Below are 13,563 nucleotides of genomic sequence, written 5' to 3'. Positions count from 1 at the left end.
TAATTAACTAAATTGTTTACATAATAAGATATAAATCAGCTTTTTGTGAATTTAATTAATCTTCAAGTTATTTTTTGTTTGAATTTCTTTGAGTGATTCTAAATTTAATTTTATTAAGAAATAAAGTTAAAATTCTGTGTCTTTTTATTATAAAATGCTTATTTCTTTTACTTTAATTTTATGTTTTTTCTTTTGTTATTAACATTTTTTTTTTGATTTTCTTTTCTTTTATTTAGAAGCACAAGCACAGTACATCCAGCACGCATCAGGTAATTTGTTGCTTACTTTTATTTTATTTTTTGAGTCAATAAAATATTTTGTAGAGTTTATGCAAAACATTATCACAGCTACATTCAATTGAAAGTAAAAATACTTCATACGTTTATCATTTAGCAATTTTTACTCGTTATTTTTATATTAGAATTATCTTAAATGCTATTAATATGTGTTACCCATGTTCATCCATGACACATGAAACTTTTTATTTTTAATTCAAAAGAACTTAGATTTTCCCACGTTTTTATACACTCACTTCCTTTATGTTTGTTTGTTTGTCATTCCGGTTGGATTATTGCAACTCAATTTTGAGGCACTTCCTCATAAGCTAGCCGGTTAAAATTTTCAAGGTAGCTTCAAAACCGATGACAATTCAATTAACAATTATAAAAACGACTGGACCGATTTCGATAGAATTTAAAGTGAGTGTCATTCAAAAACATGGGTATTTATATTTTTTAAAACTATTATTTACAAAGTGTTTTGTTTCTTTTTTTGCAGTGTTCCGTGAGAACAACGCCGCGCATTCCATTCGGCCAGTATACACCGCCATCACCACAGTACTCATGTACCTCCTTGTCCGAATGGTTTAAATTAACTAGAATAACTTATTTATTGTTAATATCACAAGTATTCAATGTTAATCTGAGACAAAACGATATAGCAACAATGTTAAAATTTAAACTCTAAAACAACGCTTCGAAATTTTTGCCTTTGATTAAAAATAATAAAAAAAATCTTTTCCGATTTTTTAATTTTGGAATTGGACTTTTTCTACTTTTTTTTTTGTTAGTTTTGTCTCCGTTCCATGATTTTTCATATATATTATTGTACAGAATAAATCTTAAGAAATTTAATTTTTATGTTAGTATAAGTTAACATTTTTCGAAACTTATGCAAAGCGAAGATACTTAAATTTTTGATAATTATTGGCATCTATTAAGTAGCTTTTTCAGTTGAAAAGACTTGAATATTTTCTTTATAAAAATCTTCGAATATGTAAGTTTTACGTTCCAAATTGCCAAATGCAGCATTTTTACTATTTACCGCTTTTTATAGAAGAATACTATTATTATTATTGACAGCTCCTCAAATCAGTTTTAAATGTAAATATTTTTAAATTAAATTCATTTAATTATAACTTACCGATGAATTTAGTTAAGTTACTTTATTTTAACTTTCTTAACTTTTATTCCCAAAAATGGAAAAGAAATCTGCACTAATCAAGAATGAATTATTTTACCTTTTAATCTGCTATTCTTTTACTTTATTTCGTATTTTTTTCGTCAAATTAATATAGTTTTTTAATAGGTAAATATTACCAAAGTGTAATTAAGATCACATTAGTTATATATTAGCTTACGTTATATATTACAATTAATTAAATGCTTATTAATTATTAAACGAAATATTTAAACTGTAGAATGTAAAAACAAATCGCTTTGAATAATAAAGACGGTCACACTTAGATATTTTCTATTTGGTATAGCTAACGCTTTTTATGTTAATGACTATAAAGTACAAAAATAATAAATTAAATATTTGTTCATATATAAACTGTATTAGATTAAAATATTTACAAAAAAAACTTTTCTTTTGATTGACAACTTTATGTCGAAACCGCATTTGACTACATAAAACTATATAAAAATTGATCTTTTTCAGACTTGACTTTAGTTATAATAACAATAAATAAATAACTAATACATACAAGTCATGTTAGCTGCCATAATGCCTTTGAACGCTAAGAGCAATAAAGTCAAATGAAAATTCGACAAAAATTGCTTAATTTGACTTTTTTAACTTCAAAGACTCTTCCAACTTCAGAGACTTAATTGTAAGCAAATGTATTTTCCATTATATGCCTTAAAATCGCGTTCAAAGTGTACTTGAAAATAATAATAAGACTAATATTACCAGTTATTAATAATAATATAGTTGATATAACAATGTGCCTGTAATTTATTATAAACAATAGTTCCATACGAGGTGCTTAGTTCTTTACAAATAGAATATCGTAAACTTCCATTTTAACTTCTAACAAGCTTAAAATATATAAAATATTACTTACTAGTCCTACCAGGTATTACAGATTTTTAAATATACCAGTAGTAATATTTTTAAAATAATTTACGGAGGTCCAAAAATATCAGCGACATTTTAGCAGTTAAATTTAGTTTGAATTGCAACTAAATTAATCAGAATAATAAGTGTAGTTTGTAAATGAACTATTTTCATTTAAGACAATTGTACCAGTGAATGTTTAAGTTAAAAATCACATAGTAATTGAATGATTAACGAAATATGTTTAAGATTTGGTACTGATGTTCGATAAACATTAAACTGCTTATTCTAATTTTATTATTTTTTATACTTTGAAATATCAAATTACAATTCTTGAATAAATTTTATGTATTTTTTTAAAAAAGGTGGCAGCAATTTCGATTTCTCAAGTTTGACTTTTGACTTTCTTACTTTCAATTGACTTTATTATTTAAAAATCGAGCATCAGTGTCATTATGTTGTAACATATGTGATTGACAAGTACATGTCTTGATAAAATAATCGGTAAAAATACATTATTATCGATATGTTACGATATATTGTAAAATATGTTTACATGTTTGTGCCTTCTATACAATTAAGAGGGTGATATATTTTTTCTTTAACGAATAAACAATTAATGTTTGTAAATATAATTAATATGTTCGTTTTATTTTTTCCCTAATTCATTTTATATCCATCACAACTATTTATTTGAGAGCTAGTACTTAATACTTCAACGCTTATTTTCGCTTCCAGACTGAACAAATGATCGTGCTCTTCACACAAACATAATATGTCCTGGGTGGGAATCGAACTCACGAGTCCAGTACAGAAGTCAGAGCCACAAACCACTTGACCAACAGGACAGTCAAAAGATAGACAGACCATGTAAAATTAAAATTTAGCATGGAATTGATTTCCGTTTAACTGATGCCCAACATTTTTTTTTAATGATTGTATAAAGAATACTTTAAAAGTTCTATTCCTTTTCGCAGAGCTGAAAAATTAGACAGGGAAGGCAGTCCTTTGCCCTGTCATGGGACGCTAATGGTTTAAATTAGGTAATATACACATATTGTCGGACTCTCTTCAAAAATAGGGTACATTAGCCATCTTCGGGCGCATGAACACCATAATATCAAATAAGAGTTGAAGCCGTCGCCATGGCCGAAATCGGTCGGATGACGATGACGATGATTTACATATGGTTAACCGACTCCAGTACAGTCTGGACTCATATCAGACATGTAACACGTTGGACCAACTAAAAAAGTCTATCCGCTACAAAGTATCATAATATGACCCTCATAGGAACGTGTCGGGGTCGGAAATCAATTAACACTCAACACGTTATGTCACTAGACCGTATCAATTACGTATTAAAGTCATATCGGCTCAAATAGCGAAAGCGTCAGCATATTATCCGCGTGTCGTGCTTAACGGTTTATTAACCCGAGAAGATACCACCGCGTATTATCTCTGTATTATCCGAGTGCTAAATAGGAGCGGTCTTCTTGTCGCCTTTGTAGTAATTCTCCTGATTCATTTATAACGGCTATCGTATTTGGTTATAACCCCTTTTTATATATAACGAGTCTAGAAAAAATAAGGTTTTTTTCTAGACTCGTTATAGTGGGTAGACTTCTTTTAAATTTCTGTACGTTTTCGCTCATATTTAATATTTATTTGTAGTTCTACGACAAATAGTTGCTGAACCAAAATTGTAGATTTCATTTGCCACAAAAAATGGCAACAATTCCTTGGATGAGATAAATAGTTTAAGAGATATGTCGTAAAACCATTGGCACTATTTTCAAGATGGCAGCCGTGGGACAAGGGTTGTAACCCCACCAACACTGAACCCACACATCAAAAAACAAAAATTCTGAAAAACGCAACGAAAGACCTAAAAAAATGTACTAACAATTCATTGGACTATTAGCCGTGGCATCGTTAGCCCATGACTTGAGAATCTCCAATGAATCAAAATCAAAATAAAATAAAGCAATTAAATTGGACTTTGAACCTGTTTTCTAAAGTCCAAATATAATTATCTCTTGATACAATGAATACATATAATTTATTACAGTCACAACATATCAACTAATTATAAACAATGATTTGAGTTCAAATAGTTCATCGAATATTGTTAAATTTGAAGGGTTGTCGCGAGTATATAGTATATTGATAGTAAAGACAGAAACTCCTTGTTATTTTAGTTTTGTTTTATTCGTCATAATTAGAATTGGTATCTTAACTTAATAGTAATATAATAAATAAATAAATATAAATGCGGACAACATCACACACATTGTTCTGAACCCAAAGTAAGTTGCTGAAGCACTTGTGTTATGGAATTCAGATACAACCAAGGTACCACAAACACCCAGACCCGAGACAATGTAGAAAATGTGATTTTTTACATTGACCCGACCGGGGATCGAACCCGGGACCTCGGAGCTAGCGACACCTTGAAACCGGTGCGTACGCCACTCGACCACGGAGGTCGTCAAATGATAATAAAATGATGAAGGCCAAAAAATAGCTATAGGTACCCATATTGGTTAAAAAGTAAAGGCAAAATTATTATCTAAGTCAAAAGACATTTATTCAAATTAGGCTAGTAAGTAGCATTTTTTGTAGGTCAAATTACATTTGACAGCACTCAGTTTCGCTCACCCTACACCGCGTCCTAAGTGCTTTTGTTGTGAGAGAAGAAACGACGCAACAAAGTCAAAAGAGCACGCTGTCTTTCCTTTTACAATCTATACTTCTATATACTAATATATAAAGCTGAAGAGTTTGTTTGTTTGAACGCGATAATCTCAGGAACTATTGGTTCAAATTGAAAAATTCTCAGTTTGTTTTCAATAGACCATTCATCGAGGAAGGCTTTAGGCTATATAACATCACGCTGCAACTAATAGGAGCGAAGATACAATGGAAAATGTGGAAAAAACGGGGATAAATATTCATCTTCGAGGGCTTCCGTTCAAAAAAAAAATAACTTATATTTTCTAACCACGCGGACGAAGTCGGGGGCAACAGGTAGTATTAATATAAGTGTGTAGGTGCCGTAGCCATTTGTCAGCATCCATTGAATGGCGTTTTTTAGTGAAAAACTGAAGCATCGGCAAATTACACTAATTATCTACGTTATAGTACACACATGACATGCGGACATTAAAATTTACAATTTAAATAATTAACAACCCTATAATTATTGTAAGAATGCTTGATAAGTGTTTTACAATTACATACAATAATATTAGATAGGTTGTGATAGTAATCACGCTTTGATCTCATGAACTTATGAAGTAAGGGAAAGTCGCCATAAATCAGGATATCTCTATCATTTGTCTTAATTTATATTTTTATTTTATTTCCAATTTTTATATATCCAATATTTTTTGTAAATCCATCGGACGAACTTGTTATTTTTGACTCACTCAATTAACATTCATGAGGACCATGTATTACCTATATGGACGGTATTCAGCTGAATTGGGTGTTTGACTAAACCCCTTTAGCCCGACAGACATGTTTCCAAAAAATATTGATATTTTTATATGTAATATTACAGTAAGGAAGATAAAAAGCACTTAAGTATGGTAGTGGGGCCTAAAAACGTCACTTACTAGTAAAAAGCATGCTGGTAAGTGACGTCACACGAGGTTTCACTGTATCCCCTTTATTTATTGTTTAAGAGATATAAGAAAAAATACGTGTCCAATACTTACTGAAAATCGTTCACGATGAGAAGTATTTTATTACTAGCTGTTGCCCGCGACTTCGTCCGCGTGGTTAGAAGATATAAGTTATAATTTATACCTGCTTTCTATCTATCTATCTGCCTTCTATCTATCTTGTAGGATTCAGTCAGCGTTTGCAATGTAAGCGCAAAAAATGTGTTTTTTTACGACCTCACATTAGAAACCTCAAAAATTGTAGCCTATGTGTTATTCTGATGTATAAGCTATATTGTGGTAAAGTTTCATTCAAATCCATTCAGTAGTTTTTACGTGAAAGAGTAACAAACATCCATACATCCATACTTACAAACTTTCGCCTTTATAATAGTTTTTATGAAAGACCAGGTTTGTTTCAATCTGTACGAAAAAAAATGATTCTGTAAAAAGTAAATAGATCTTTGACACTGACAATATTTTATGGAAGGAACTCAGTATTATAAATAAGATTTTTTATGAAGTTTTATTTATACATTGTTTAAGTAATCATAATATTAATTTAAGTTTTTGCTTTATATGCAGAGTTCAATAGTTTTTATTGAAAACATATTTATTCGAAGAAGAAAAGATGTAAGATATTTTTTAATCGTAGTATTAGATCACGCTATCAACCAATAATAACTTAATATTATAAATGTGAATGTAAGTTTGTTTGTTACGCTTTCACGAGAAATTTATTAACCGACCATCATGAAACTTTGTACATATGGTTCTGTTCCCTACAAGAAGTAAAATAACTCGACTTAAAAATCAAAACAGAATTTTGCTTTAAAGCCATACCCCACACGAGCGGAGCCGAGGGCGAGCACTAGTCAAAAAAGTCTCTCTTAGACAAAATATTTTATCTATAAGCACTTGAGCATTGAAATAAATACGTATAAGTTAATTAAGAACTTTTAACAGAAAGACAAAAACCTTAATTATCTAGTGCAATCAAATTGCGAAATACATTGCCTTCGCTTTGTGCGATGGAAAACTAACTTGTACACGTTCGTTTGATACAGATATAAGACTGGTCACCGTTCTATACGTAGTATAGGAGCCTTGCGACTCGCGTTTTGACACGAAGAGAAAGAAAACCAATCTTTCAAAATGGCTATGGTAAGAATTATAATAATTTTTTATTTTGGCGGACTGTAAAATCAGTAAACAAAAATGCCCTTTTCTGGGTTATTTGTTCCTAACCTGACATTTCCTCTTCCTCTCTCCTTTTAATTTTGGGTATGTGGCATGTTTTCTGAACGGGTTTGACATGGAAAAGATACGTAGTGAGTACACTCAAAATGAAAATTTGTATTGGGTTTGAAATGCAGTACCTCTCTAGGTATTTTAGCCTTCCAGAAGGTTGTATTCAGACAGCAGTATTTTAAGCTGTATAATGGCTCGAAGACTACGCGGCCTAAGAGATGACAGCAAGCTCTGTTGAGTCCATTAGGGTTGATGCCTTTGCCAGCGGGATTGTCCGAAAGGGTTACCGTGACCCCGTTACTTATACAAGCAACATTAATGGGTTTTAGACAGTAGAAGTCTGACACTCCCTTCCGCTGAACCCCAAGCGGAAGAAGCAATTTGATGATGATAATGATGATAAGCAAAAAAAAAAGGCATTACAACATGAAACGTGTTAGTAGTAAGCGAATCCGAATCGTACTTTGCCATGTTTTCATTTATCACTCTTGTCATTTCAGACAGTACCATTTTTCGGTGGTTTCGGACCACCGGCGAGATTTAGGATGAGATCAAGTCCTGTTGATGCTAAAAGCTATGACTATCGAGCTGCTCGCACCCATCTCGTTAATCCAAACAGGTATTTATTAACAATAGGATCCATACTTATTTATTTAGACATGACTGCACGGATAGCCGAGTGTCTGTGGTCACCACGCAAAAACCACTGTGCGTATCGTGTAGCGAGTTTGATCCGCGCGTATGAACAAGCATTTGTGTGATTCACGAATGCTGGTGAGCTGACGCGGATTCAAGTCAAATACGAATTCTTCTACTGACTTAATAAACTGAGCCATTGCATAAATAATTGTAGAACTTAAGACGATGGCATTAAAGTCAGGTTTCCTTTATCCTCTCAGCTTGGGTGAGTCTATAATCCATATGCTAATGTTTGGACTCGGAGCTGCCGTGGTGGCGGCGCATGAAGCATACTACTTCGTCGGTGTCTGGACAGCGATAGGCCTTAATGTGTTCATCGCGACGATAAACGGCTACTGTGTCTGTGTAAGTGGCAAGTTCATTAAAATTGATACGGTAGCCCTGTGCTTTGGAAATGGATTTGAATGTATGAGGTGGAGGTTCGATCAGTGGCTTTATTGAAGTTATGTTATTTTTTTTAAATCTTTTAGAAAAGTATTGTCAACGGTGAAAGAAAACATCGTAAGGAAACTTAGATTCCATATATTGGAATCTGTAATCGGCTAACTACAGTGAGCCAGCGTAAACCTACTCTATATGGGAGATCTGTTACTAGCTGTAGGTTATTAATTGGTTGGTTATCTTTAAACAAAGAAGCTCGTCGCTAAACAACAATAATAATTAATAATTGCACGTGTTGATCCATCACAGGTTAAACTATACTAGTATGACCATCTATGCCATAAAGAGTTCCTCTCTCGGAAGGCAAGTTAAATAGTGGGTCCCGTCTGTTTTTTTGCACATATTTTGACAGCCGTTACGGGTAGTCAGGAGCCTAAAAGTCTGACAACCAGCCCGATTAAAAGGTATCGCTTTGCCCAAGTAACTGGGTTGAGGAGGTCAGATAGGGAGTCGCTATTTGTAAAACACTGGTACTTAGCACTTAACAACATAGTACAAAACAGGCTCGGATGATAATGATCTTTAAGCAAATTTTAGAACAATTAGAACTTAGAAGCTTTATTTTCCCACGTTTTATACACTTATTTTTCTTGTGTGCTGTCGTTCCGGTTGGATTTTTGTAACTCAATTTTGAGGCACTTCCCCGGTGACAATGCAATTAACAACTATAAAAACAGCTGGACCGATTTTGATAAAATTTGAATTTAGTGACGTTGAAAAACGTGAGTTTATTTTATTTTATTAAATCTATTAATTATAAGAAAAACTCACTTCTTTGTTGTTTTCAGACACTGGTATGGTCAGCACAGAAGCTGTACGGCAGGGTGCACATGCCTACATTGACTTACCCTGACATAGCCGAAGCTAGTGTTTACTTATCAAAGTGGCCAAGATGTAAAAAAGCTGCCAGATGTTTCAGGTAACCTTGAATCGGGGTGAATGGGACTTGTGTGGTTAATAGGATAAAGCGATAATCTTTAGAAAGGTTTCGTCTTTAATCGACTTTAAAAAAGAGGAGTATCTCAAGTCGTTGTTTTTTTATGAATCTCAGCGATTTTGTTTTTTTTTTTTTAATTTAATGTGACAGCTGTCCTTTTTGGTCCCTTAAAAAACCTCTATAAAGCTATAAAAGTCAGATGAGCAGGTTTTTTTGCAATCTCATTACAGTGCATAAAAAAATTATGGTGCTCATAACACAAACAATTGTCCTGGGTGGGAATTGAAACCACGACGTCCGTTAAAGCTGTCAGGTCTACTAACCCCTAGATCAACAGGCTGAGGATACATCATCATTTTAATAATTAGTTAAACTTTTCATTCACCAGATACACAATTGAAGGGACTTTAATGTTGCATCTCTATGGGAACTGTAGCGTGATTGTGGTGATGATATCGCGAAATTTAAAGCAACTAGTCGAAGGTGAAGATGAAATAACCGATGACGCAACTGAGGAGAGTCCCCCATTAAGAGTCTACATACTGTCGCTGATGCTACCTTGCGCCATAATTGTCATGATAACAAACCTCAAGAATCTAGCGCCATTTGCTTTGATCGCTGATTTGTATGCTGGTATGTATGAGCCAGATGGACCGACGATCTGGTAAAAGCCGCTGGGTCTCGTTGGATGCAGGTGGCAATGAACCGGTCGCGTCAGAGAACGTATGGAGAGGCCTATGTCCAGAAGTAGACAGCTATTATATAGGCTGAGACGATGATGGTGAGCTTTCGAAACAAGAACTGACACTTCGTTCATTGAGAAGAAGTCAAAATCAAAATAGTTTTTTTCAAGATAGGCTACAAAGTAGCATTTATTGAACGACAAAGATACATAGACACCTCCTCGTATCGCCCACCCTTCACCACTTCCTAAGTGCTCTAGCTGTGAAGAAGAACGGCGCAACAAACGCCGGTAAGCGGTAGCGGTTGACTCTGATGTTTAGTAAAACTCATTTTTTTTTCAGTCGGTTTGTCGCTTTTAACTACATATTATGCATTCGTGACTGAAAGGAAACCACTGGAATCCCTACCAGGCTGGAAATCTATAATGGGTGCCTTCCAGTTTACAGGGGTCTGTGTTTTTACTATGGAAAGTGCATCTATAGCTCTACCTATAGAAAACAACATGATGGTTCCCACAAAGTTTCACTATGTTGTACTTGGATGTAAGTGGCACTTTTTTTACCTTTTGAGTTGATAAGTCGTATTACAAAGTTCGCGAGTAGGTGTTTAATCCCCCCCCCCCCTACGACCTACGGCCACCGTTAAGTCGAGCCAGCGGGTGGCGGGGAGGGCATCCTGTCCCTCGATCAGCTAGCAGGCCAAGAAGGAGACGGGCGCGTCGCCCTGCACACCCGTTCTTATGAGGAGTGAGGTCTGGGCTTTTTACAGCTACCCTTGAGAAGGATTCCAAAGGACTAGAGCCAGCCAGAGTCGCGCAGAGCGATCCCGTGACTCTGGCTAAAGCAGTTTGGGGCCCCGGGTGTTTTTAGTCGGTGGAAGTCCGACATATCCCCACGCCGTGCACTCGACGTGGGTTAGTCCTTAGCATTTCAATGCGGAAAACAAAAAAAAGTTGTTTAATCCCCTACTTGCAGAAAGCCAGCGTCGTGATCAATACTCAATCTTTCTCTATAATGCAAACTTTACCATTATACAGAAAGTCGTGATCTAGGCTGATTTGATATGTGTTTTTAAATAACCTGCTTTTTGTTTCAGCTGCCCCTACGGTGACTATAAGCATGATGATGATCGGTTTCTTCGGGTACTGGTTATGTGGGCATACGGCTATTGCTCCTATCACAGTACATTTCCCTTTTGGCCCGTAAGTTCATAAGCGGGTGGTCCATCCAAGGACAGATTTATACAGTGTCGCTTAACATCACTATATTCGCTACGAATGTCATGTGCAACTTGTAAGACAACAATGTAAGATTAACTTTGTTAGGTAGTCTTATTACTGCGAACGCCAATGAAGAATGAACAGCGTAAAATGTTATTTTCAGCCTTTAGCTATAACTATTCACAGCCCCTTCCCCTTCTAACCCTATATCGCATTTATGGAACAATTAAATTTAAATCGGTTAATTAGTTTTGGCGTGAATGCGGGAAAAACTTACATAAGTTACTTTCGCATTTTGGTTGGTATGTGACTAAGGGCCGATTTTTCAATCATCGATTCATTGGAAACTCGATCCTAAGTCGTCAAAGTGATTTCTGTACGTTTTTTGATTTTATTATATCGAAAATTCCGAAAGTTAGAAAACACTGAAGTATAGTAGCAGGGTCTAAAAATATGCGATTTTTAGGTGACGACATAAAATAAAAAATACATATCCAATATGTTTTAAAAACCTATTTGACGAACTCAACAGATTTATTTGTGTCAAATGAGAGTATTTAAGTAATGAATTTTGGGGTTCATTATAACTACCGTTCCTTACAGATTCCCGACCACCATGAAAGTGTTCCTCTGTTTGGTTCTGTACGTCATTTACGCTGTTTCCTTCTACGTCGCCTTCGACATAGAATGGTTCTATCTCAAGAGGAATCACGTCATGGCCAACTATTGGTTCTGGGAGAGGCTTTATAGATGCATACATGTCATTGTCATCACCTTCATCGCTTATTCTTTCCCATTTGTGACCAGACTCATGGGATTGGTAAGTTACATTTTGACTCCAGCTTTTTTTAGCAAATTTAGTAATATTTATTCTCCTGTTTTGTATTATGAAGATATATTTATAGACCCATATAGAGTTGTCAGCTAACTGATGATCTAATGTTGATATTTGCAGCATTTTATGGTACTTATAGATCAATACATTTATGGATTTAATAGCATCTATCAAAAACATCTATCATAACTTAGTAATGTGTGAAGATTTTTAATGACTAAACCTAAAATGCCGTGCATTTTAAACGTCATCTGCATTTTTCTGTCGGTGTATGGTCTTTATACTCATAAAAAACAGTACCGAATGGAAATTTATGAATTCCGTTCAGTAATGTTGTGTTTCAACGTTGACCTTTGCTAACCGCGTTAAAACCAAGACTCCTTTTTTAACTTGCAAACACTGTCTTTTTTCCAGATCGGTTGCTTAGCAACATCCCCTGCAACCTTCATCTATCCTGCTATAATTGGACTCCTAGTGGACTGGGAATACCCTGGCTTAGGCTTCCTCAAATGGCGACTGATCAAATCCATATTTACTATTTTATTTGGATTGACAGTAACAATTGGTGGTTCTTACTTCAATTTCCTAGAGTTGAAATCATTCATGAGCGGAATGACATTTAGTTTGGACCATACAACAGTCAATCAAACTGAAATAGCAACAAACCAAACGTTGCGTAAATTGTAGATTTATACTTATATCTATATTAAGACAGGCCTGTTGGTCTAGTGGCTAGTAGCCCTGACTGCTATACCGGAGGTCGTGGGTTCGATTCTCACTCATCATTTAGTCTAGAACTCATAATACAAGCTTTGCTTAGTTTGAGACCAGATGGTGTTCAATATTTATGGTGAAATGACTCGATTTTAAATAATGACAATGACTTTTAATAATTAGCTTTATTCCGTGCCTTGTGAAACTAGATGGCTCCAACGTTGATGGCTAGATCTCGTATATTGGCTTTATGAAAGGAATCGTTCTGCCAAGGTAGGTACAATCGTTGGTAGTATTGGCACATGGTGTGGGAGTGCAGTCATCAGTTTATTAAATGATATATTCTAAATGTTTTATATAAGGTTTATTTTTGCTTGATATGATATGGTCGAAGCTTTCAGATGTTCTTGCTTTCTGATTTCAGCATTTTTTTCAAATCTTGGTTGTTTTATAACTGATTTAATAAATAGCGCAATTGCCGTTCAAGCTAAATTTGTAGAAGTAATTTGTCGGTAGATTTATTGCATCTTTTATTATCTTTAACTCTTAATAAAATACTAATTATAAACCATGGCTTTAATTTTAAATTAAATATGCGGTTTTGCTGAATTAGAAATTCCAGTACCTGAATAACTGAGCATTCAACACATAGGACTTTAGAAATACAAGATTAATTAAAAAAGAAAGTAATAAAGTCAAATGATGCAACGGTTTTCTCACGCGTGTTTATCGGGATAGTTCGACTAGTTTCGGACCCAACCGGAGTCCTTAATCA

At 34.4% G+C, this 13,563-nt stretch overlaps 2 protein-coding genes across 2 annotated transcripts in view; both read left to right on the top strand.

Annotated features, from left to right (window-relative positions):
* LOC113505655 (opioid-binding protein/cell adhesion molecule-like) overlaps positions 1-2,979 on the top strand; it is a 164,211-nt gene extending 161,232 nt beyond the window's left edge. The window contains exons 13-14 of the mRNA XM_026888458.1: positions 237-269; positions 778-2,979. Of these exons, the coding sequence (XP_026744259.1) occupies positions 237-269; positions 778-869 (125 nt within the window). The 3' untranslated portion in view covers positions 870-2,979. The remainder of the gene's footprint in view (positions 1-236; positions 270-777) is intronic.
* A 3,924-nt stretch (positions 2,980-6,903) lies between these two features.
* Positions 6,904-13,497, top strand: LOC113505685 (proton-coupled amino acid transporter-like protein pathetic). Its single transcript, XM_026888485.1, has 9 exons — positions 6,904-7,172; positions 7,760-7,878; positions 8,159-8,303; positions 9,188-9,318; positions 9,725-9,969; positions 10,362-10,562; positions 11,116-11,221; positions 11,843-12,059; positions 12,489-13,497. The coding sequence occupies exons 1-9, from the start codon at positions 7,164-7,166 to the stop codon at positions 12,759-12,761; spliced, it is 1,446 nt and encodes a 481-aa protein (XP_026744286.1). The 5' UTR covers positions 6,904-7,163; the 3' UTR covers positions 12,762-13,497.
* Positions 13,498-13,563: the final 66 nt, after the last annotated feature.

The sequence above is a fragment of the Trichoplusia ni genome, chromosome 26, assembly GCF_003590095.1.
Source record: "Trichoplusia ni isolate ovarian cell line Hi5 chromosome 26, tn1, whole genome shotgun sequence".
Lineage (NCBI taxonomy): Eukaryota > Metazoa > Arthropoda > Insecta > Lepidoptera > Noctuidae > Trichoplusia > Trichoplusia ni.
Note: the sequence above shows the minus strand (reverse complement) of the source record. Positions and strands in the feature narration are given on the sequence as shown.

Coding starts and splice junctions, on each gene's coding strand:
- LOC113505685 (XM_026888485.1), top strand. Junction 9,319..9,724: donor AAAGCTGCCAGATGTTTCAG/GTAACCTTGAAT, acceptor TTCATTCACCAG/ATACACAATTGAAGGGACTT. Junction 9,970..10,361: donor GATCGCTGATTTGTATGCTG/GTATGTATGAGC, acceptor TTTTTTTTTCAG/TCGGTTTGTCGCTTTTAACT.